Source organism: Geotrypetes seraphini, chromosome 2, assembly GCF_902459505.1.
Source record: "Geotrypetes seraphini chromosome 2, aGeoSer1.1, whole genome shotgun sequence".
In the NCBI taxonomy this organism is placed as follows: domain Eukaryota; kingdom Metazoa; phylum Chordata; class Amphibia; order Gymnophiona; family Dermophiidae; genus Geotrypetes; species Geotrypetes seraphini.
The window spans coordinates 241032369-241054295 of NC_047085.1; the positions used below are offsets into that span (position 1 = coordinate 241032369).

Sequence of the window (21927 nt, forward strand, 5' to 3'; positions counted from 1 at the left end):
ACATTCAACAGAACAACTGCTTTTACACCTAAGCAGCATTGGGACCAACCGCAACTACCAAGAGCCCATAGACCAGATCATGACAGGAGTGTGAGCTCCACACCTCCTGCAGTCCGCTAGGAAGATCAACTGCTTTAACACCTAAGTAGCAGCAAGACCAGCTGCCTATAATAGGAGCCCTTGCCCCGATCCAGCCAGGCATGTGAGCTCCTCCCCCTATATCCCGTTTAAGAGATCAATCTACCTGCTTTAAATATCAGCAGAAGTAGAAAAACAACTGCTTTTACATACAAGCAGCAGCGAGACCTACCGCAACCACCAAGAGCCCACAGACCCGATCCTGCCAGGAATGTGAACTCCTCCCCCTGCAGTCCATTGGAGAGATCAATCTACCTGCTTTTAAATATCAGCAGCAGTGGAGATCAACTGCTTTTACACCTATGCAGCAACGAGACCAGCCACAACCACCGAGAGCACACAGACCCGATCCTACCAAGAGTGTGAACTCTTCCCCCCATGCAATCCGCTAAGAAGATCGACTGTCGGCTCCGGGCGGCTTTCCCGCAGAGAAGAGAATCCTGCATTCACCGTGGGCCTCATCTGGGGCAGCCTCCTTGGAGCGGCTGGGGCACGGGCAGCGTGTCTGGGAGGAAATGCATGGATGGGAGAACATCGCAGGGGAGGAGACATAGGCATCCTGGGACTGTCGGCCAAGTCTCTTCCCTGAAGAAGCCCTTTCTGGAAACGTCAATCGCTCCTCCTAAACTTACTTGCTCCACTTCATCACTGACGCTGAAACCGTGGATTGAAGACAAAGTTTTATTTTATTTTTCTTTCTAGCTTATGATTTATCTTTAATCTTATCTATTGTTTTGCCTTTTGTCTTTGTTTTGTTCTATTTCTATCATTTAAATTTCTCCAGAATTCTACTGTTCAACGGCTCCCCCTTCTGCTTCTATTCCTTTCTCTCCTCTCTTCTACCTTCCAAAGTATTTAGATCAATGCTGTCTTATTAAAATGTTTATTTTATTTTTATTTTTCCTCTAACTCTACTTTTCACTTCTCTATTACCCTCCAGGTACTTTAGTTAGATTGTGAGCCTTCGGGACAGTAAGAGAATTTTTCAAGTACCTTTCTTATTTCTAATCTTAATGTATATTTTCTGTAAACCGCTTAGAACCTAACGGATGTAGCGGTATATAAGAAATAAATTACATTACATTACATTCTTTGGAAACAGTACACCCTATTATCAGCAAATGAAAACAAAATATCAACCCAAAAACAACACATTGAAGTTGATATAAAAAGCAATTTATCTAGCCAAAAAAGGCTCCTAACCATTAAAAAATTTGTTTGGGGATACCCAAAAATTTTCAATGGCATTTAACTGGTTAGAACCACTGAAAATAACTGGTTAGCTAAGTCTCACACCAAATAAGTCAAGTAATCAAATCTGTTTAAGTATTGTATATCACACTTAACTGGCTATGTGTTAGCCAGCTCTGGAAACCCAGAAACTCAATACTGGTGCCCAAATATGACCCAGCATTGAATTTCTGGGTTTAATGCTGGTGGCAGTCACCAAAACGCTAATCACCGCCAGCTGAATATTGGCTCCCTCCTTATCGAGGCTCTAATAGCCTCTTTTTATATATCTCCCTGTGCCCACCATCTCCCCTCTCTTACTCCCTTACACCAATGTATCTCACACACTCTCTCTTTCCTCCATCCCCTCTACTATATTCAATATTTCACTCACTCTTCCTTCGTCCCCTTGGTTCCAGTTTGGTTTTTTTTTTAATTTTTTGCTGGTTTTGACCCATGATCAAGATCGAGGAAGGGGGGCTATTAGAGCCTCGATAAGGAGGGAGGGGGCTGCTGGACCCATGAGGGGGGACGACTGCTGCTGTACCTTCGAAGGGGGAGGTGGTAGCTTGGACTGCTTGATTGGCTGGAGCTGAAAGGAAGGGAGACATTTTCTGGATCTGGCCTGGGGATTGGGGGGGAGAAGGGAAAGGTGCTGGGCCCATTTGGTGGGTAGAGTGGAGCAGGGGAAAAGGGATAAGTGCCAGATCTACACCTTGGTGCTGAAGGGAGGGGATAGAGGTGTTGGACCCATGGAAATGGGGCTAGAGGGAGGGAAGAGAGGTGCAGGACCTGCAAGGAGGAATAGAGAGAAGGGAAGGAGAAAAGCTGAACCAAGGGGACGAAGGAAGAGTGAGTGAAATATTGAATATAGTAGAGGGGAGGGAGGAAAGAGAGAGTGTGTGAGATACATTGGTGTAAGGGAGTAAGAGAGGGGAGAAGGTGGGCACAGGGAGATATATAAAAAGAGGGGAAATGGTGGTCATAAAAGGGAGCAAAGGAACAGGGACAAAAAGAAGAATGCTGCAAAGGGGTGGTATATGGACATAGAGGGGGAAATGTTAGACATGGGAAGGTATATGGCACAGAGAGAAGATGGCTAGACATGTGGGAGAATAAGAATGCAGAAGGAAGATGCTGGACGGGGGGCATAGAGATATAGAGGAGTGATGCTGTACACAGGGGGAGGGAATCATAGAATGGTGAGATGATGAAAGCAGGGAGATGGGTACAAGGGAAATACTAGAAAGGTACATATAGGACACATAGAGAAGGGAGATGCTGAACATGGGGAACAATATAAACAGAGATAGAAAATGGATGGTGAGCATGGAGAAAGGAGAAATGTCAAATGGTCAGGAGACCCTGGCAAGTGAGTTAAGAAAAGACAAAAGAAAACAGAGACCAGTACCTGAGACTAATATGATTTGAAGAATAAAATGACGAGACAACAAAAGGTAGAAAAAAATTATTTTCTATTTTATAATTAGAATATATTAGATTTGAAATATGTATCCTGCTAGAGTTGGTGTTAGACATAACTGGGGACCACAAAGCCCAGGCCGTGATTTAGCTTCCAGTTGGCTTAGGGCTCTCTCTGACCAGGGGACAGTTGCCCCAGTTGCACTCCATTAACACTATTCCTGTCATGTATGACTGATATATTCTGTTAGCATGATCTTTCTGCATAGCATTCTGTAGTAATTTGGCTTATTCGATAGTGGAGGGGATATTTGTGAAGGGGAGGGGAGATAGGGGTTTTGTTGATCCTTGCTCTGTATTATTTGTGTGTATAAAATGACAATTGTACAGAATATTGTTTCTTTTTATACTTTAATAAAATAAGTTAAATATAAAATCATAACTATTTGAGGCTTGTGTGGATGCAATCAGACGGCTTGCGGAGACGGGGTGGGGATGTTGACCAAGCTGGCAGAGATGGGGGTGAGGACAGGAACCAAGCTTGAGGGAATGGGACGAAGACAGGGACCAAGCTTGTGGGAACTGGGACAATTTTTTCCCCATGTCATTTTCTAGTTTGCCCATATCCACACATCACACAAGAGTGTACCTAGGAAAATGCAGCATCTTACATACTGCAGTGAGCAGTACATCAATAAACCCATTGTAAAACTAAACAAGCCAGACTTGTACAGATCAATCCTACACAGTCAATCCTAACAGAAAATCATGTCTTTTCGAACACACAGAACATAGAAAAACACCTTCGCCTAGTATGTAATCACAAACTAACCCCTTCCCCTTTTACAAAACTATAGTGTGGTTTTTAACCATGGTGATAGATCAGATGCCAATGCTAAAAAACACTCTACAGTTTTGTACATGGGGAGATAGAATAAAAATAAGTAGACAAAGGTTAATCCATCTCTCCCTTCACCCCCATTGGTCTGGCATCCATCTTCTTCCCTTCCCTCCTCCAATGGTCTGGCATCTCTCTCCCCCATGGTCTGGTATTTCACTCTCTCCTCTCCCTTCCCCCCACTTCCATCAGCATCTGCTTCCTTTCTCACCCTTCACAACGCTTCCATACCACCCTGATCCCCCTTTCTCACCCTCCACACCCTTCTTTACCACCCTGATCCACTTTTTCTCCCTTCACCACCCTTCCATAACATCCTGACCCTCTTTTTCTCCTTCCACCACCCTGCTGTGCTCCTTTCTCTCTCCAACCAAATCAGCAAGGTCCCTCAATGACTACTTCTGCTGCCTTTGCTCCGGAACAGGTAAGTGTTGTCGGAGGGGGCTGGGCCAGCAGACACAGGGAGTTGCGGCAAGGTCCCGCGATAACTGCAGCTACCGGTCTACCCCCCCCTCCAATGCCACTTACGTCTTCCGGAGCAGAGGCAGCAGAAGTAATCATTGCGGGACCTTGCTGCACTTCAGCGTGGTTGCAGTATATATTTCAGAGTAGTCAGCAGCCGCACTGAGGTGCCGTTTTGAGCAGCGCAGAAGCTTCCAGACCCGGCCGGCTGTGCACCCCCTTGAAGCGTGCACCCGGGGTGGGCCGCCCCCTCCCCGCCCCTTGGTACACCACTGCTGAAAGCTAATCTCAATATTCCCTGATGGATATATTTTGTAACCAGACAGACATTGTGCCTTACCTAGTTCCAGCTAGAGTTCCTGCTAGGACCCAAATGAAATCCCGGGGTGGAATCAGGAAGGGGCATATGGTTCCTGAGAGTGATAATTCATCCTGTGATCACCAGAGGGAGCCTGAATTGTGCGAGGAAGAATTAGGTGATCTATCCCCGAGTCACCACCGGGGGAGCCCAAGAGGTCCCAGCAACTCTGCTGAGTCAACTAGAGTAGGGCGTTGCCCCAGAGTATTTAAACCAGCAGTGGAGAACAGACAGGGAGGCCAGCTAGGGAGGAGGTTTAAACCTTTTCTCCCTAGGGAGACCCCTGGGCCAAGCAGGAGCAACCAGCCTATTCCCATGGAGCTGTTAGAAGCTGGACAAGCTAAGGAGCTGCTGATTCCAGAGGAAGAACAACCCATGGAGTGTGAGGAAAGTCTTACAGAGTGTGCTCCTGATTTTCCTGAAGCCATGCAGGTGGACTGGGCCTCCACCTGCAAACAGTGAGTTGGATTTTGCACTTTGACTGTTTGGGACTATTTTTGGTTTTGCAAGCTAGGAGTGTGAATTATTTGGGAGAGGTTTTGCTAACACCCAGGGAGGGAATTTTGAAAGCCTTTCTAGAGGCCTTACTTTGCAAAACCTGTGACACTCTCCTTTCCTGGCAGTGCTCTGAACTGGCCAGAGGCTTTATTGGAACTTTGGGCACTAGAGCTATGGAACAAGTGCCATGAACTGTATTTGTGCTTTTTGAAACTGCCTGCTTGGGAGCAGTCAGTACTAGCTCTGTGGAGAGCTGAATCCTCAGGTGCAGCTGGGACTAAGTTAATGCTGAGAGCAAGCCAAGAACTTTATTTTGTGCTGTTTTATTTGCTTGCTTCTTTTGGTATTTTTGTTTTGAGGCTGTTTGGAGTTCTGACAATTTTTCAGCTGCATTAATGATCCACTTACCTTGGTAAAGGAAGGAATAAAATTGAATTATTCTCTTATGAACTACATTTGTTGTAGCTTTGATTTGTGGTTCCTGTCTAGAGTCCTGTCCTGCAGGGTGACTCCATTTCGGGTCACACGCTGGTGTGCTATTTTGATGTAACCAGTTGGTGGAGCTGTGGAGTCCCAGTTGGACCACAGTCTCGGTTACAATTTGCTAAAAGATTTAAGATAAAGCCCTTGAACAAACACTGGGCTGAGCAGTGTCACAGAATTCCCAGGCTCTGAAGCTGGGGCTTTAAGTATGTTCTCTGTCCCTGCTTCAAGGAAGAACTGAGCTAATTTCTGTTACTTGTGAACTTTTACATGTTGAAAGGAAATTATGAGGTAATAACTTCCATAAGATACTCTTACCAGAAGGACCATACTGAGCAAGTATTGTTCAGACCAGGAGAGAAAATGTGTGCATTTTAAACTTTGGGAAAATAGTAACTTTATCCAGAAAAATTACTTTCATTCTTTTTTTGTTGAACTGTGACAATTACTTATGTTTTATGGAGACCTGTTTCTGTTTGGAAAATCCAATACCGGCTTATGTGACAAACCAACAATAAAAACCTGATTTTTGTTTAAAAGAACTACACTGGCCTATGTTTCCATGTTTCTATAAACGACATTATGACTGGATTAAACAGTACATGAGTTATTCCTACTTGAAGAGAGTCTTTCCTCTTCCTAGAGGAGCCACGCCAAGGCCTCAGAAAAGATACTGTACAGGCTACCTGCAAACTAGGCAGGGCTTGCGATATGACACTATTTGAGTAGTTCTTTGAAGGTGCAGGCTTTGGAGTCTTTGCATATTTCTAGGTGGAGGTGGAGGTCTCCCAGCATCACCAAGTTAGGGAAGAGTGTGGCACAGTCAGAGATCAATTTGAGGAGCTTGTCCTACACCATGCTCCACCTACCAGGTGGCCGGTATAGTAGCAGCAGATCTACATCTTTACCTCCCACGTGGTTCTTCAGGGTGCAGATCATGTACTCCTGGTCTGAATCTACCCATTTATCAATGATATTTATGAATGGCTTGTATATTAATAGGAGGCCACCACCACTTTTGTGTGTTCTCGGTGAGTGTATTATCTTGTATCCTGGAGGGCATAGATTCATCAGTGTTAGTGAGTTTTCATCTGGAATCCACGTTTCTGTGATGCAGATTATGCCAGCTTAGCTGTCAGCTATAAGATCATTTATTATTATAGTTTTTTTTACAAACAGAACATGCATTAAGATATTGGCACTCTGTTGGTATGTAGTCCTCTTTGGGAAGCTCTGCTGCAAGGAGCTTTACTTGCTTCAGTTCTAGCTTTCCCCTGTTATGGTGACTAGGTAGGAAGGACACCTTTTTCCTGTTCTCTGTGATTATTTCAGGCATTAGATATGAGGTGTTACCAATTTGCGGGCTGACTTCAGCAGAATTGTCATAGTGTAGGCATAAGCTGGTCAAAGACTGATAGGCGATCTTGTGCCTACTGTGTAGCTCTTTCTTTAATGGGATACAGGTTTGTGAGTAGTGCGCTCAAAAACAAGAACCAGTTCATCTTGATTTATCCCCTTTTTTGACTTAAGGGCAGGAATTACCCTGGTGTTAATTTAATGATATCTGTTTTCCCTGGCTCTGTGGTCATGTTCCCTTCAGTCCTTCTCCGACCACATGAAGGGCCTCATAAAGGGCCATCCATGGTCCTTCAGCAGGGCCCGCTAGTGGGAAAACATAGAAAAAAAGAGGTATTGATGCCACATTATAAGATTCTGGTGAAACCTCATTTAGAATATTGTTTACAAAAATGTATAAACAGGATGGAGTTGGTCCAGAGGAAGGATACTTAAATGATTGGTGGTCTTCATTATAAGTCATATGGGGACAGACTTAAATATCTCAGTGTGTATACTTTGGAAGAAAGGCAGGAGAGGAGAGATATGATAGGGAAGTTTAAATACCTACATAGCATAAATACACATAAGGCATGTCTCTTTCAACTGAAAGGAAACTCCAGAGTGAGAGGACATGGAATGAAGTTAAGAGGTGATAGGCTCAAGAGTAATCTAAAGAAATACTTTTTTTTACAGAAAGGATGGTAAATATATAGAATAATCTCCTGGTAGAGGTGGTGGAGACAAAGACTGTGTCTTAATTCCAGAAAGCATGGGACAGGCACATGGGATCTCTTAGGGAGAGGTGGAAATAGTGGATGCTGCAGATGGGCAGACTGGATGGGCCATTTGGCCTTTATCTGCCATCATGTTTCTATGTTTCTTAGTAAAAGAGTCCCTTTTCCTTTTTTAACCTAGATACCCTGTTACAGAATTACATTCTTAACTTAGCATTTTAGGTAAAAGCAAGAAAGTGGGTGTGAAAGAGGCAGAAAAATTACATTAAAAAAATCATATTGCCATAATATAAGTTAAAAATAAGGCAGGTAGTTAACAAGGAAGTTTTTCTACACTTTCAGTAGTTTATTAACTGTTTTTCCTTTCTCGGTTGCTATGATATAATCCATAGAAAAGTATGTTTATTTTAGGGCTGTTTCCCATGTAAGAATATGTCCACTTTTACCCTGTAATTTATGGCAGAGATTTTACCACTATCTTTTCTGGTAAAATCTGAGAGCATACAGTATATTACAAAGTAAAATGTATTCCATCCATTTAGACATATTTCATACCTATTATCACAAATTTTGTCAAATAGCAACTAATCCTTAGATTTAACTTTACCAAAACCTTAAAGTATACATACTTTTTGTGTTTCTGATTTCTTCCACCAGACACTGAGCTTCTTCTGTCATCAGTTCCTCGAAATTCTTCTTCCCCATTCCTAAATCTCTTAGCGTCATGAGTAAAAAAGTATGGATCTGCTTCCACTTTTCTCCTTTGAGAAAAGTAACTCCTGAAAGGAAGGAATGTTATTTTTCTTTTTTTCCAAAACAAGAACTTTATAAAACATTCAAATCAAGTTCACCTGCAATTCCCAAGCTTTAAAATTTATATTAAATTTTTCATTATCAACCACCAATTTGATTGGCTCTTTCTTTGTGACATTTAGGGGTTCCTTTTACTAAGCTGCATTATTATACCTAACACATACCCCCCCACAAAAAAAACACACCCTAATTTAGGATGTGCACATACACTTCTCCCTCCGTATTCACTGTGATAGTGGATTAACAGAACCGCAAAAACAGAAAAAAACGCAAATAACTTTTTCATATGTTATTCGCTATTTTCTATTAAAAACCATCGTGAATATGGTGAAACCGCGAATAACATGGTGGGAGACCTGGCTTGTTCCTGAAGGAGAGACAAAACATGGTGAAGAAAGTGCTGGGAATTGGCGATTTTCTCTGTAACTGCTTGGAATCAGCGATTTATCTATGCAAGCTGATGTAATTTTGGGGGAGGAGCCAACAAGCGGGAAGGGGTAAAATGCGGACCTCACGGACCTTACGGACTTTGTGGATCTAAAACAGCACATCCTTAAAAATCTGAGGTCCGTACCACTTGTTGTTTCTGGCTCTGACAGACCTCTATGACATTTTAGCTCTGACGGATCCTAATGCTTTTCCCTCCCTATGCTGAGACTAGCGGCAAAACTTTTGCCCTGAGGTCTATGCCACTTTTAGTCTCAGCATAGGGAGGGAAAAGCATTAGAATCCGTCAGCGACTAAAATGTCATACAGGTCTGTCAGAGCCAGAGACTAAAAGTGGCGCAGACCTCAGATTTTTAAGGACGTGCATTGTGCAGTTCAGATTTGTGAGGTCCGCGAGGTCAGATGCACTGCAGACCTTTGCATACATTTATTAACCCCCCCCCCAAAAAAAAAACCAAGCTATTTGCCATCCAGGGGCTCTCAGAATCAGTGCGGAGGGAGAGATCTAGAGGAAGGGACGATCGGGCTAATTAGCAAAAGCCATGGTGCGCCTCCTCCCTCCTTAGCCATTCAGGAAGGCAGAGCCGGGAGCCTGAGCTGCAGGGAAAACGGTGGAATTATCTTAAAGGCAGGCTTGTCAATGCACAGACCTCAGATTTTTAAGGACGTGCGTTTTTAGATCCACGAGGTCCGTGAGGTCCGCGTTTTACCCCATCCCCAGCAAGCTAAAAACCATGAATAATCGAAACTGTGAATGCTGAAACCACGAATATGGAGGGAGAACTGTACTAACCATACATTAATTATTGTGGTGTTTTGGGGGGTTTTTTTGAGGGGGAATTCCTGTGCTAACCAGTTAGCACATCTGCATTATTGCATGCTAACTAATTAGTGAACAGCTATTATGGTTATTAGATTATTGATAATCTGCCTTTGCTGAGCACAGATCAAAGCGACTTACATTAAAATGTTATGGAAAGTAACATCAAAGACAGGCATCTGTAAAATAGGTGGTAGCATGCAATTCCATGGTCATTACATAAGACATGTCATACTGGGACAGACTGAAGGACCATCAAGCCCAGTATCCTGTTTTCAATAGTGGTCAATTAAGGTCATAAAAGACTAAAACAGATTTTATGCTGCTTATCTTAGATGCAAACAGTAGATTTTCTCAAGTCCATCTTAATAATTGCTTATGGACTTTTCTTTTAGGACATTATCCAAATTTTTTTAAGTTCATAAAGTGGGATGGAGATACAAATAGAAAGAGAGATAAATGTTAGTTTTCAGTGGCATAATTGGGATTAGAATAATGTACAGGCATCTGATCCGAATCTCAAACCTAACAAGCATATGTTTAAAAATAAGCTTAGGTAATTACATTGGGTTAAAAATAGAATCACAATTATGTATTTTCTTCTTTAAAATATTACCTACCAGAGCCTTGGTTTATTTTTTCAAATGCTGGCATTCTTCCTCTTTCATAAAAGTCTTCACCCTGATCAATTAAAGCTTCTTTCACAGCCTTGTACCCACATAACACGACCAGCGGGCGATTACCCAGATAAACTGTGAACGCAGGGCCATACTTTTTATAGAGCTGTAAAAAGATAAGAATGGCAATAATATATTGTTTATTGTAATTATAATGGAATTAAACATTTGTATTTATTTTTTTTGTGTGACAAAAAAAACAAAACATTGAATTTAAAGCACTGTCCAATATTTCTTCTGAACAGGACCATATTACATCAGTAGACTATATTTAAATTTTATTATCTGGTATGGCAGCCCCAGTAAAGAAGTGTAAGTCAGTGGTTAGAGGAAGTTTCTCTAAACTTACATGCACTTAAGGATGGTCACTGAACCACTTATCAAAAAACAAAAGTAATTAACCCCAAAATATCCACAAAGAAGAAAATCCAGAGAAAACCAAATATACTCTGTGGAGTGACAATGTTCCTAAATTGACTTTATTTGAAAGTGTCAAAGTTCCAAAGATACACTGAAATCATCCACATAAAAATGAATCAACCACATAAAAATGAATCAACCACATAAAAGCCTTAAAGGACCTAGTCCGCTAGGGATACAGGACCTAACACGGTCCGCGTTTCAACAAAAAGTCTTCTTCAGGGGTCCCTGGGGGTCCTATAAAGGTGAATACGTGGGAAACAATTGTGTGGTGAGCCGGAAGTGAGACACTGCTTGAATTTTCAATAGAAATGCTTTTATGTGGATGATTCATTTTTATGTGGATGAAATTATTTTATGTGGATGATTTCAGAGTACCTTTGGAACTTTGACACTTTCAAATAAAGTCCATTTAAGAACATCGTCACTCCTCGGAGTTTTATTGGTTTTCACTGAACCACTTATAGCAGGTTTAGTGTGTTAGTATTTTATCAGCCAGTTATCAAAACAGTCTTTCCAAACTTCCTAGCCATCTCCAACTCTGCTATGCTAGGAGTGTTGGGGGTAGGGGGAGGATCGCTGGTGGAAGGAGGGAGTGGGCATCCCTCCTGCCAATCTTGTACAGGGTTTGTGTGTGTGTGGGGGGGGAGGCTGGGCAGTGGCAGATGATGGGGACCTGATGGTCAATCAACTGAGCTGGCAGGTCTTGGGGAGACCTGCAGCTCCGTTGATTGGGGCAGGGAAAGCAGCTTTGACAGAAGGGAGGAACTGTGCTTCATGATTGCTCTTCTGAGCAAGGACAAAGGCACAGTTCCTCCTTCTCTTTATCGGCGGTTCTCCGCACAAATAGCATGCATATAATTTGCATGCTATTATGCCGAGATTCACCCATAAAATAAAAATAGCTTCCACTACATCAACTCGCCAGATTTTACCAGCAAGTTCTGAGAATCTTCCTCTTATTTCAGTGGGCATGTACAGTGAGACTTAGGGCTCCTTTTACGAAGCCGCGTTAGCGGTTTAATGCGCATAATAGTGCGCGCTAATTTGCTGGCTGCGCTAGCCGCTACCGCCTCCTCTTGAGCAGGCAGTAGTTTTTCGGCTAGCACGGGGGTTAGCAAGCGCTAAAAATGTGCGCGCGATAAAGCCGCTAATGCAGCTTCGTAAAAGGAGCTCTTAATGAAAGTTAAAGACTAGTCTAAGCTGACAAGAAATATAGAAATGTATTTATTTACTTATTTAATTTGTTTTCTATCCCATTTTCTCCCAAAGAGCTCATAATATAGAGTTAACAGGTTACGATTTGCCATAATTACAGCCCAAGTTTATGATACAAGTTTTTATCTTAACTTGACACATACTAATATACATAATATACAGTTTACAGATTAAATATTTGCCATAGTTATCCTACAGTGCAAGTTTTTCCAATGCACGTTTTATCCTAACTTTACACATACTAGGGATCTAATACCAATACATATAATATACAGTTTACAGTTTAAATTGGCCATAGTTGCATTACAAGATTTTTCAATAGTTTATCCTAATGTGACACATACTGGGATCTATTCCCAACATACATATGTTTGTAATCCATCGGTCATGGGCAAGGGAGTTAGGTAAAGAGGTATGTTTTTATTGCTTTCCAAAAGAGGAGTCCATCAAGGGATCTGGTCTGCGTGGGCAGTTGGTTCCAGTGGCTCGCTATGAAGTGGGAGTAGGAACGTTGAAAATAAGAACATAAGATTTGCCGCTGCTGGGTCAGAGCAGTGGTCCATCGTGCCCAGCAGTCCACTCACACTGCGGCCCTTAGGTCAAAGACCCTATTTGAGTCTAGCCTTACTTCCAGTAGGAACTTATCCAACCTTGTCTTGGATCCCTGAAAGGTGCTTTCCCTTAAAACAGCCTCCGGGAGAGCGTTGTTTGGCATTTTGCAGTTAAAGGGCATGACCAGGGGGCATTTTTTTATCCTGGGAGCAGAGGGACCTGTTTGGCATGTACAGAAGAAGCTTGGCCGTCACGTAGTACAGCATCATGTCATGCAAGGATTTGAATGCTTGATGAGGCCCTTGAAGATATAACATTTGGCTACAGGCAGCCAGTGAGCCAATAATAGAGCCTGGGAGATAGGATAACGGGCACATTTACTTATAATTCATAAGGTCCAATCTGCTGTATTAATATAATTAGACATCTCACCAGTATTTGATCTAGCTGATCATGATCTGATTCTAAAAATACCCCCAAAACTGGATTGTACTGGAATCAAAGTTTCAGTCTGAACATGATCCTTGAAAAAAAAAAAATGGTGGGATGGGATATCAAAGATGGTGGGATGGGATATCAAATATGGAATATCAAAAATGGAACAATTTTTTCAACATAGTCTCCAGAATATGAAGTTCCTTAGGGTTCTCTTTTGTGCCCCATTTGTTTTAATATATTTTTTTTAACATAACATAAACTAACATTTGTATACCACAAAACCTTATAGTTCTATGTGGTTAACAAACAAGAAGACAGAACATTTACAGTGAAATACAAAATTCAATCATCCAAAAACTTCACATACAAGTAAGCCTTCAACAAAAATCTGTGTCCTAGCTAGTATCTTGGAATGGTAAAGTTTAATCAAACAACCTCTTACTGTTGGAAAAACAAACAATGTGGAGGCATGCAAAGAACGTTTAGAACTAGCAAATATAAAATGTTCCACTAGATAACTAGGGGCCAGGCCTTGTGATATTTTATAACATAGATACACAAATTTAAAAAAACATTCTGACCTCAATAGGGAGCCAATAATAATAACTTTATTCTTGTGTGCCGCCACAGCACACTATTCTAGGCAGTTCACAGAAATATAATCAAGGAAACAAGGAGATATCATGTAATAAATGTATCAAACAGATAGGTCTTCACCAGTTTTCTAAAGGAATAATAGGACGGAGCTTGTGGAATAATCATGCTTAGCCAGACATTCATTTTGCCTGCTTGAAATGCAAGTGTTCTGTCCAAATATCTTTTATACCAACAAGATTTTAATGTTGGATAAGCAAATAAATGGGAGCTTCGAGTACACCTAGTAGGCTTTTGCAGTTCAAAGTGAGAGGAAAGGTAAATTGGAGCCAAACCAAATAACAATTTAAAACAGACACAAGCAAATTTGAACAGAACTCTTGCCTTTATCGGTAACCAATGTAATTATCGATAATAAGAACTAATACGCTCATGTTTCTTCAAGCCGAAAATCAATCAGAACCCAAATAGATTAAAGATCACATGAACTACTATATTATGTATCATATATAATCTACTAAGATTTTTTTCAAAATCCTGCTAGATGAAAAAACATTACAATAGTCCAAAATACTCAGGACTAGAGATTGTACCACTAGCCTGAATGGAATTGTAGAAAAATGAGATCTAATTGTTCACATTTTTCCAAAGCATAAAATAGCTTTTCTGAACTAAAGCATCATCAATCTGTTTGGTCATAGATGGATTCTTGTCTAAATAAACTCCTACTCCTAGCATTTTAATGGACGAATAGATAGGATAAGAAATCCCATTCAATAACAGATTCTCTTCATTACATTTAGGTGGCGTAGCTAAGAATAACTTTGTTTTGTCTGAATTTAGCTTTAATTTGAAATCTTTCATCCACTGATCAACTACTTGTATCATAGAAGATATAAATTGTGCAGCCAGGAAGAGTCGAGTAGATAAAGGAATCACAAGGGTAATGTCATTAGCATAGCTATAAAGTTTTATACCCAAACTGGCAAGTCTTGACCCCAGGGATGCTAAATAAATGTTAAAGAGTAATGGAGAAAGAGGATTACTCCATGTGCTTGAAAAAATATTTCCAAAACAGACATGATAAGTATGAGTTTGTAAAAATCCTTGAAACCAATGGTACACTTTGCCAGAAATGCCAATAGCATCCAAACAATTAATATATTGCATAAGAACATAAAAAAATGCCGCTGCTGGGTCAGACCAGTGGTACATTCTGCCCAGCAGTACACTCACGCAGCATCCCTCAGGTCAAAGACCAGTGCTCTAAATGAGTCCAGCCTCACCTGCATACGTTCCAGTTTAGCAGGAACTTGTCCAACTTTGTCTTGAAACCCTGGAGGGTGTTTTCCCCTATAACAGACTCCAGAAGAGCATTCCAGCTTTCCACCACTCTCTGGGTGAAGAAAAATGTCCTTACGTTTGTACGGAATCTATCCTCTTTCAACTTTAGAAAGTGCCCTCTCGTTCTCCCTACCTTGGAAAGGGTGAACAGTCTGTCTTTTTCTACTAAGGGCTCCTTTTATCAAGCTGCGGTAAGCGGTTAACGTGCGGAATACCGCATATTCAACCGCCTGCCACGCTAGTCGCTAAAGCCCCCATTGACAAGGTATTAATTTTTTGGTGTGCCGCGGGGGTTAGCACGTGATGAAATGTCCAACACGCTAACCCCCGTAGCGCACCTTGATAAAAGAAGCCCTAAGTTTATTCCCTTCAATAGACTTCAAAAGCGCTACTCAAATCAAAATTGTAATATAGGGGCTTCCGATCCATTGCTAAACAAACAAGAAGGTAATCTAAGCGAGGTAATCTAAGTGAGGGTGAAATCCTGATTGAGAAACATGCAAATGTGAAAAATGCTCTAAATAATCAAAAAGTTGTAAGTAAACCATTTCTTCCAGCATTTTGACAAAAAAAGGGTGCTTTTAAGGAATGTTAATGATATCTATTTTGTCGCATTTTCTGTAAAAATTTTTTTTCAAAATCAATAAGCAGTTTTAACGGGCCTTTGGTACTTTGGAGTTACGTCTTTTAGCTTCTGTCAGCTGTTGGGGGTGGGGGTGGGGTGTTTGTACGGGGGGAATGGGCTGTTTGGGGGGGAGTTTGGGGCTGGGGGTTGTTTGTTCTGTTTGTCTCTACACTGCACGGACTTGTGTATTTGTGGAAGCTTAGCCCTTGCCATTGTTGTATTTGTTATTTGCTGTTTCCTATTCATTCTAATAAAAAGATTTGAACATAAAATGAACAAAAAAAAATAAAAGGGGGGAGGGATAAAGGCAATAGGCCTGTAATTGGAAACTTGAGTTATGGATTCTTTTTGATTTTTTAAAATTTGGGGTAATTATTATATGGCCCTTAATCATTGGAAATGCCCCTTCATCTAACATATAAGATAGCCAATCAGAAAGTTATTTCTGAAATGACAGAGGAGAGGCCTTCAAGACTGGTGGGGGGCAAGAATCTAAGAACAGTATGAATTCACATATTTAACTAACTTCCTAAATTGATCCCAGCTTGGATTTTTAAAGGAACTCCAGTTTAAATCAGTTCAAATAAATTATGATGCACACATTCATTTTCCTATATGGTATGGTATATATGTATGGTTAATAGCATTGAATATGAGGTTTTGCTTTCAGAGAATTTCAAGCTGGGTCTTTATACTGTACATGTTTTTTTTCAGCTACAATATAGACTACTAGACTACACTGTAATGGGTGAGTGAGAAATCATCTAATTTATCAACAGATAATCTAGTACTGGGAGGTTAAACTATTTGTTTTTCTGACATTCTTTTGTAGTTTAGTTTTCTGATTCAATTCTTCCTTACAGGGAGAATATCAGAGCAAACACCTGACCTCTTCTGTGTTTAGGCAGTTAAAAGTACTGTATCTGATTCATGCTTATTTCATTGTGGATAATCTGCAAAAAATTGTCCATGCTCTGTTCTTCTCTTGAGAAAGACATGGGGCAAGCCACTGCTTGCCCTGTATTGGTAGCATGGAATATTGCTACACCTTGGGTTTTGGTACTAGTGACCTTGATTAGCCCCCGTGAGAATGGGCTACTGGGCTTGATGGCCCATTGGTCTGACCCAGTAAGGCTATTCTTATGTTCTTTACTGTAGTATTTATGATAGCATTAATGAGTATTATTTGTATTATATTGTTTCTTTATTATCTTTTATATTTACATATGAAATTCAAGTTTTGATGCATTGTATTGTATTTTATGGAAATTTTAATAAAAATTATTGAACAAAAGAAAAGCACTCCTGGGGGCCATTAGAAGGGGTAACAAAATAACCGCGCCGCCCCTCCCCCTTTTTTTACTAACGCGTAGTGCATGTTTTAGCGCTGGAAGCGGTGGTAACTGCTCCGACACTCATGGAATTCCTATGAGCATTGGAGCAGTTACCGCTGCTGCCAGCGCTAAAACCCATGCTATGCGATAGCAACAGAAGGGGTAAGTTAGATACAATTGTATTTTTTCAATTATATTTTTGAACATTTATAGATTACTTTGGGGTCCTTTTTATCACGTTAAACCACCTGCTGCACTAGCCGCTAACGCCTGCATTGAGCAGGAGTTAGTTTTTTAGCCAGCTGCGGGGCTTAGCGATTGATGAAATGTCCGACGCGCATGGCTTGATAAAAGGACCCCTTTGTTTCTTTTACTCACAGAAATAAAATTTGAAAGCACATAGATGTTTTTGCGTTAATCAACCTGGGTTGGTTCACTTTGAAAAATTGTTTATCTGAAAATCATGCAAGCACTAAAAGACCTGTATACCTTTCTTCTGTGCAGGTTACTTATAAATGACTCCAATGCCTATTACCCCTCCAATTCACAAAACTACATCAGAAAAAATAGACTTACCTTTGTGAATGATTGAACAATGTCGCCACTTTTTAGCTGAAATAAGTTGCCAACAATAGGAAAAGAAGTTGGTCCTGGAGGCAATTTGCTGTTTCTAAACATTATTCTCCCCAAGGATTGGATAAAAAAGTAGAAAACATATACTGTGAAAAAAACAAAGATTATACTGAGATCCATAGTGGGAATTTACTACCATGAATTTACTCCTCCAAAGAAACAGGTGAATATGCTGGCTTTGTATAACCTGCTGATTTATAAGCAAGGTCGTATTGCTGAAATCATTGCATATTTAGCAATGTATTCATGCTGACTTTGGCCTCATTTCAATAACAAGTTTCAACTTGTTTGTTTTCTAGTGTAGTGTCTCTCAAACAGTGTGCCCCTATAAAAGTTCTCAGCCCAGTCAACAAAGTTGGGGATGTCCCCCATTGAGGGCTATATACACTTAGTCCAGCAATTTTTCACTTTTTTTTCATTCTGTCAGAAAAATACGGAACAAAAAAGTGAAAAATTGCTGGACTAAGGGGTCCTTTTACTAAGGCACGGTAATCATTTTAGAGTGCACTAAACGCTAAAACATGCAAACACATTCAAGTTTCAAGTTTCAAGTTTTATTAATTTTGATATACCAACCATCAAGTTAATATCTGGCTGGTTAACAATATGTTTAAAAGAAAGAGAAATTATACAAAACTAAAAAAAAGAGGCATTGTGTATATACATATAACATCACAAGACGAACTAGATGGTGAGGATAAAAGGGAAGGGAGGGTGTAGTTACATATTTGAGAAGAAATTGGAGATAGTAGGGTAAGGATAAAACATAATGGAGGGGGGCGCTTTAAAGAAAGCGGTTATTTTTGGTAATTAGAGAAGATGGCTCTAAGTGAATGAGAAGGCATCGCGAAATAAAAACGTTTTAAAATCTGTCTTAAATTTGTCAAGTCGTGATTCGTCGCGGAGTTGCTGTGGCAGGGAATTCCAGAGGGTAGGGGCAGTTACTGCGAAATTTACTTTACGTGTATTGTAGAAGTCTTTGATAGTGGGGATAAATAGAAGTTTTTGATCAGTTGATCTTAGAGTGCGTGAAGAGCAGTAGGGAATGAGAAGTTTGTCAAGGAATGAGGGCAAATGAGAGAGCTTTATTTTGATGGATAGTAAGATAATTTTAAAGGTGATGCGGTGAGTAATAGGGAGCCAGTGTGCTTCTTTTAGAAGAGGGGTAACATGGTCGTATCTGCCTACTTTATGGATAAGTTTTATTGCTGTATTTTGTATTAGTTGTAAACGACGAATTTCTTTTTGGGGAAGGCCATTTAGAAGAGAGTTACAGTAGTCGAGATGAGAAATTACTAATGAATGTATCAGGATAGTGATTGAATTAGTTTCAAGGATGGAAGAAAGGGATCGGATGATGCGTAATTTATAAAAACAAATTTTAACCACTGAACTTATGTGATCATGAAAGGTAAGGTCTCTATCAATGATTACCCCTAAAAGTTTTATCTTTGTGTCCATTTGGATCGGTGTAGATTTAATAGAGATGTCGTCCAGTAGAAATTCTGCGGATTTGATAGGAAGTAACAAACTTCGGGATTTGTCTAGATTGAGGGAAAGCTTGTTTGTGTACAACCAGTCATATATAATGTTTAGTTTGTTATTAATGTCTTTGATGTCTGAAGTGTTTGAAGTATTGATTGGGTGAAGGAGTTGTATGTCATCGGCGTAAGCAAAAATAGTAAATCCGATGGATTGAGCTAATGTGAGAAGAGGAGATAAGAAAATATTAAATAGAAGTGGGGATAGAATAGAACCTTGAGGGACACCATAGGAGTGAGTTGTGGCTGCGGAAGAAGTATTGTTTATATGTACTATATTGTAACGTTCATTAAAGAAGGATATAAACCATAAGAGAGCTGATCCTGAAATACCGCATTCTTTAAGTCTGTTGATCAGAGGAGAGTGATCGATGGTGTCAAAAGCAGCTGCTAAATCTAGAAAAATAAGAACCACAGATTTTTGATGATCATGATAATATTGAATGGAAGAAATCAGACCTAATAGAGATAGTTCTGTAGAATGGGATGAGCGAAATCCTGTTTGACAAGGATGTAGAGCATGGGTTTTTTCGATAAATTCAGAGAGTTGGGAATGAATGATTTTTTCTGTTAATTTAGAGATTGTGAGTAGATTAGCGATAGGACGGTAATTTTTGGGTAATGAGGGATCTAAATTGTATTGTTTGAGTTTGGGAAAAATAAGGGCTGTTTTCCATGCTATTGGTACGGTATGATCAGAGAAAGATTTGGACATCATTGCTGAGATGAATGGGCCAAAGAAAGAAAAAAATTTTTTGAGAATGGAGGGTGGGAGACTTTCCGTAGAATTGTTGGGTGTGTTTAATGATTGTAAAATAAGATGAAGATTTGTTAAGGATGGCATTTTGAAATTTGAGAGGGTACTGAAGGAAAGTTGTGAAGAGTCGTTGGAGTTTTGAGAAGAGGAATCGAGAGGTAAAGGTCCAAGATTAGATCTAATATTTTTAATTTTATTGTCAAAGAACTGTGAAAGATCATCAGCATTAGGTTGGATAGAGGGAGGTAGGATTTTTTTCTTGGAATATTTAGAAAGTGATTGGGCTATATTAAAGAGATTTGAAGAGTTACGAGTAGACGTGATCAATTTTGAGTAATATTCTTTTTTTGTTTGTTGTATAGTTTTTTTGTACTGAAAGGCTTTTTCTTTGTATGTAATGAACAAATTATTAAGTCGAGATGTGCGCCATTTGTTTTCAATAGAACGAAGTTGTCTACGGAGTAAAGCGAGATTTTGGTTGAACCAAGGTTGTTGTTTTTTATGAATTTGTTTAGAATTTGGGTGTATTTCAACTTGGGGTGCCAGGGAGTCTAATAGAGATTTGGTGGAGTTTTCCCAAACTGAAAACTGTTCTGAAATAGAAAGAGTAGAGAAGTCTTCAATATTTAAGTCAAAGGAGGCTTGGATTGAAGATTGAGTTATATCAGTGGTCTTACGGGTATAGTAATTATTTTGTTGTTTTGTGTGATTGATTAATGCTGGGAAATCTTGGTGCCAAGTAATCAAGGTGTGATCAGACCATGGCATAGTATAGAATTGGAAGTTTTGGAGGAGATGTTTGTTCAGTGTGGGGCAAAGAACCATATCTAGAGTGTTTCCTGCAAGATGGGTAGGCATTGAGAAGAGGGGAGATAGTGATAGGTCGGAGATCAGTGTTAGAAATTCAGATGTATTAGGATGATTAGGGGAGTTAAAATGAATGTTAAAGTCTCCTAATATTATGGAATTAGGGTAAGCAATATTAAAATCTGATATGGTAGAGATGAGAGATGAGAGTATTGTTTTTGTTATTGGAGGGGGGAGGTAGATAAGAAGGAAATTAAAGGAAAGAGAATATTTTATAGAGAATTGAAGAATTTCAATGTGAGAGTATGTAGTAGTTTGGTTGGAGAAATTTGGTTGGAGGGAAATGGAATTGTGATAAATAACTGCTAGGCCGCCTCCTTTTTTATTTTGACGGGGTTGGAAAATTACCTTATAGTTTAGCGGTTAGGCTTGGGTTATGTAAGCCTCCTCTCCTTCCGTTAACCAGATTTCGGTGAGACATAGAATTTGTAAGTGGTGTTGAATAATGGTGTCATGGATTAGATGGTGTTTACTTTTTATAGAACGGACATTTGTCAGACCTATTAGGAGTTTAGTTAAAATATTATGAGTGATGGAATGATGAATATCAAAATTGGTAGTAATAGGAATATAGTGTCTTGCTTTAGTTTCTTTTAGTGTGGGGGAGAGATTTTTCCTTGGAGGTCTATGGCCCCATATGGTAGGAATAGAGGCCATTGGTTTGGGATTATATGTTTGTAGAAAGGAGGAATTATTTTTGAATGTAGTGTGAGGTAAAGAAAGAGAGGATGTAAAACAGTAGGAAAATGGTAGGAATTTGAGAGAGAGAGAGAGAGAGATTGTAGTATGTTCTAGTGCATAAGATAATAAGAAGAACGGAAAATAGTGCAAGAAGAAGCTGCATGAAGGAGCGCATAAAGGAGCAGGACCTGTTGAAGGGTACAATCATAAAACTTACAGGGAAAGGGATACTTAGAGACAAACATAGAAATAATATGAGGAAAATCTGGTGTCAAGCAGAGTCAAGCAGAGTGATGTAATTCAGCATGCGTGAGCAGCAATAGAGTGCTATGAAATGTGGCGTGCGCCGCAAAGCAGTCAAATATATAGAAGACTCTACCGGTGGGGGTATGTGGGCGGAGTCGCCGGCGGCGTTCCTGTTGAAGGGTAAGAGAGCTGTTTAAATAATAATAAACTGGTTTAAGTAAAAACAATTAAAATGTTTAAAAGCGATTTAGTAACAAAGCATCCTGAAAATAGAAATAATATGAGGAAAATCTGGTGTCAAGCAGAGTCGAGCAGAGTGATGCAATTCAGCATGCGTGAGCAGCAATAGAGTGCTATGA

At 40.1% G+C, this 21927-nt stretch overlaps 1 protein-coding gene across 1 annotated transcript in view; it reads right to left on the reverse strand.

Annotated features, from left to right (window-relative positions):
• Positions 1-17521, reverse strand: part of LOC117355156 (cytochrome P450 2G1-like) — a 53172-nt gene extending 35651 nt beyond the window's left edge. Inside the window, exons 1-3 of the mRNA XM_033933289.1 lie at positions 17420-17521; positions 10262-10424; positions 8191-8340 (exon numbers count right to left, since the gene is read on the reverse strand). Coding sequence (XP_033789180.1) covers positions 8191-8340; positions 10262-10424; positions 17420-17521 — 415 coding nt within the window. The remainder of the gene's footprint in view (positions 1-8190; positions 8341-10261; positions 10425-17419) is intronic.
• Between the last annotated feature and the right edge of the window lie 4406 nt (positions 17522-21927).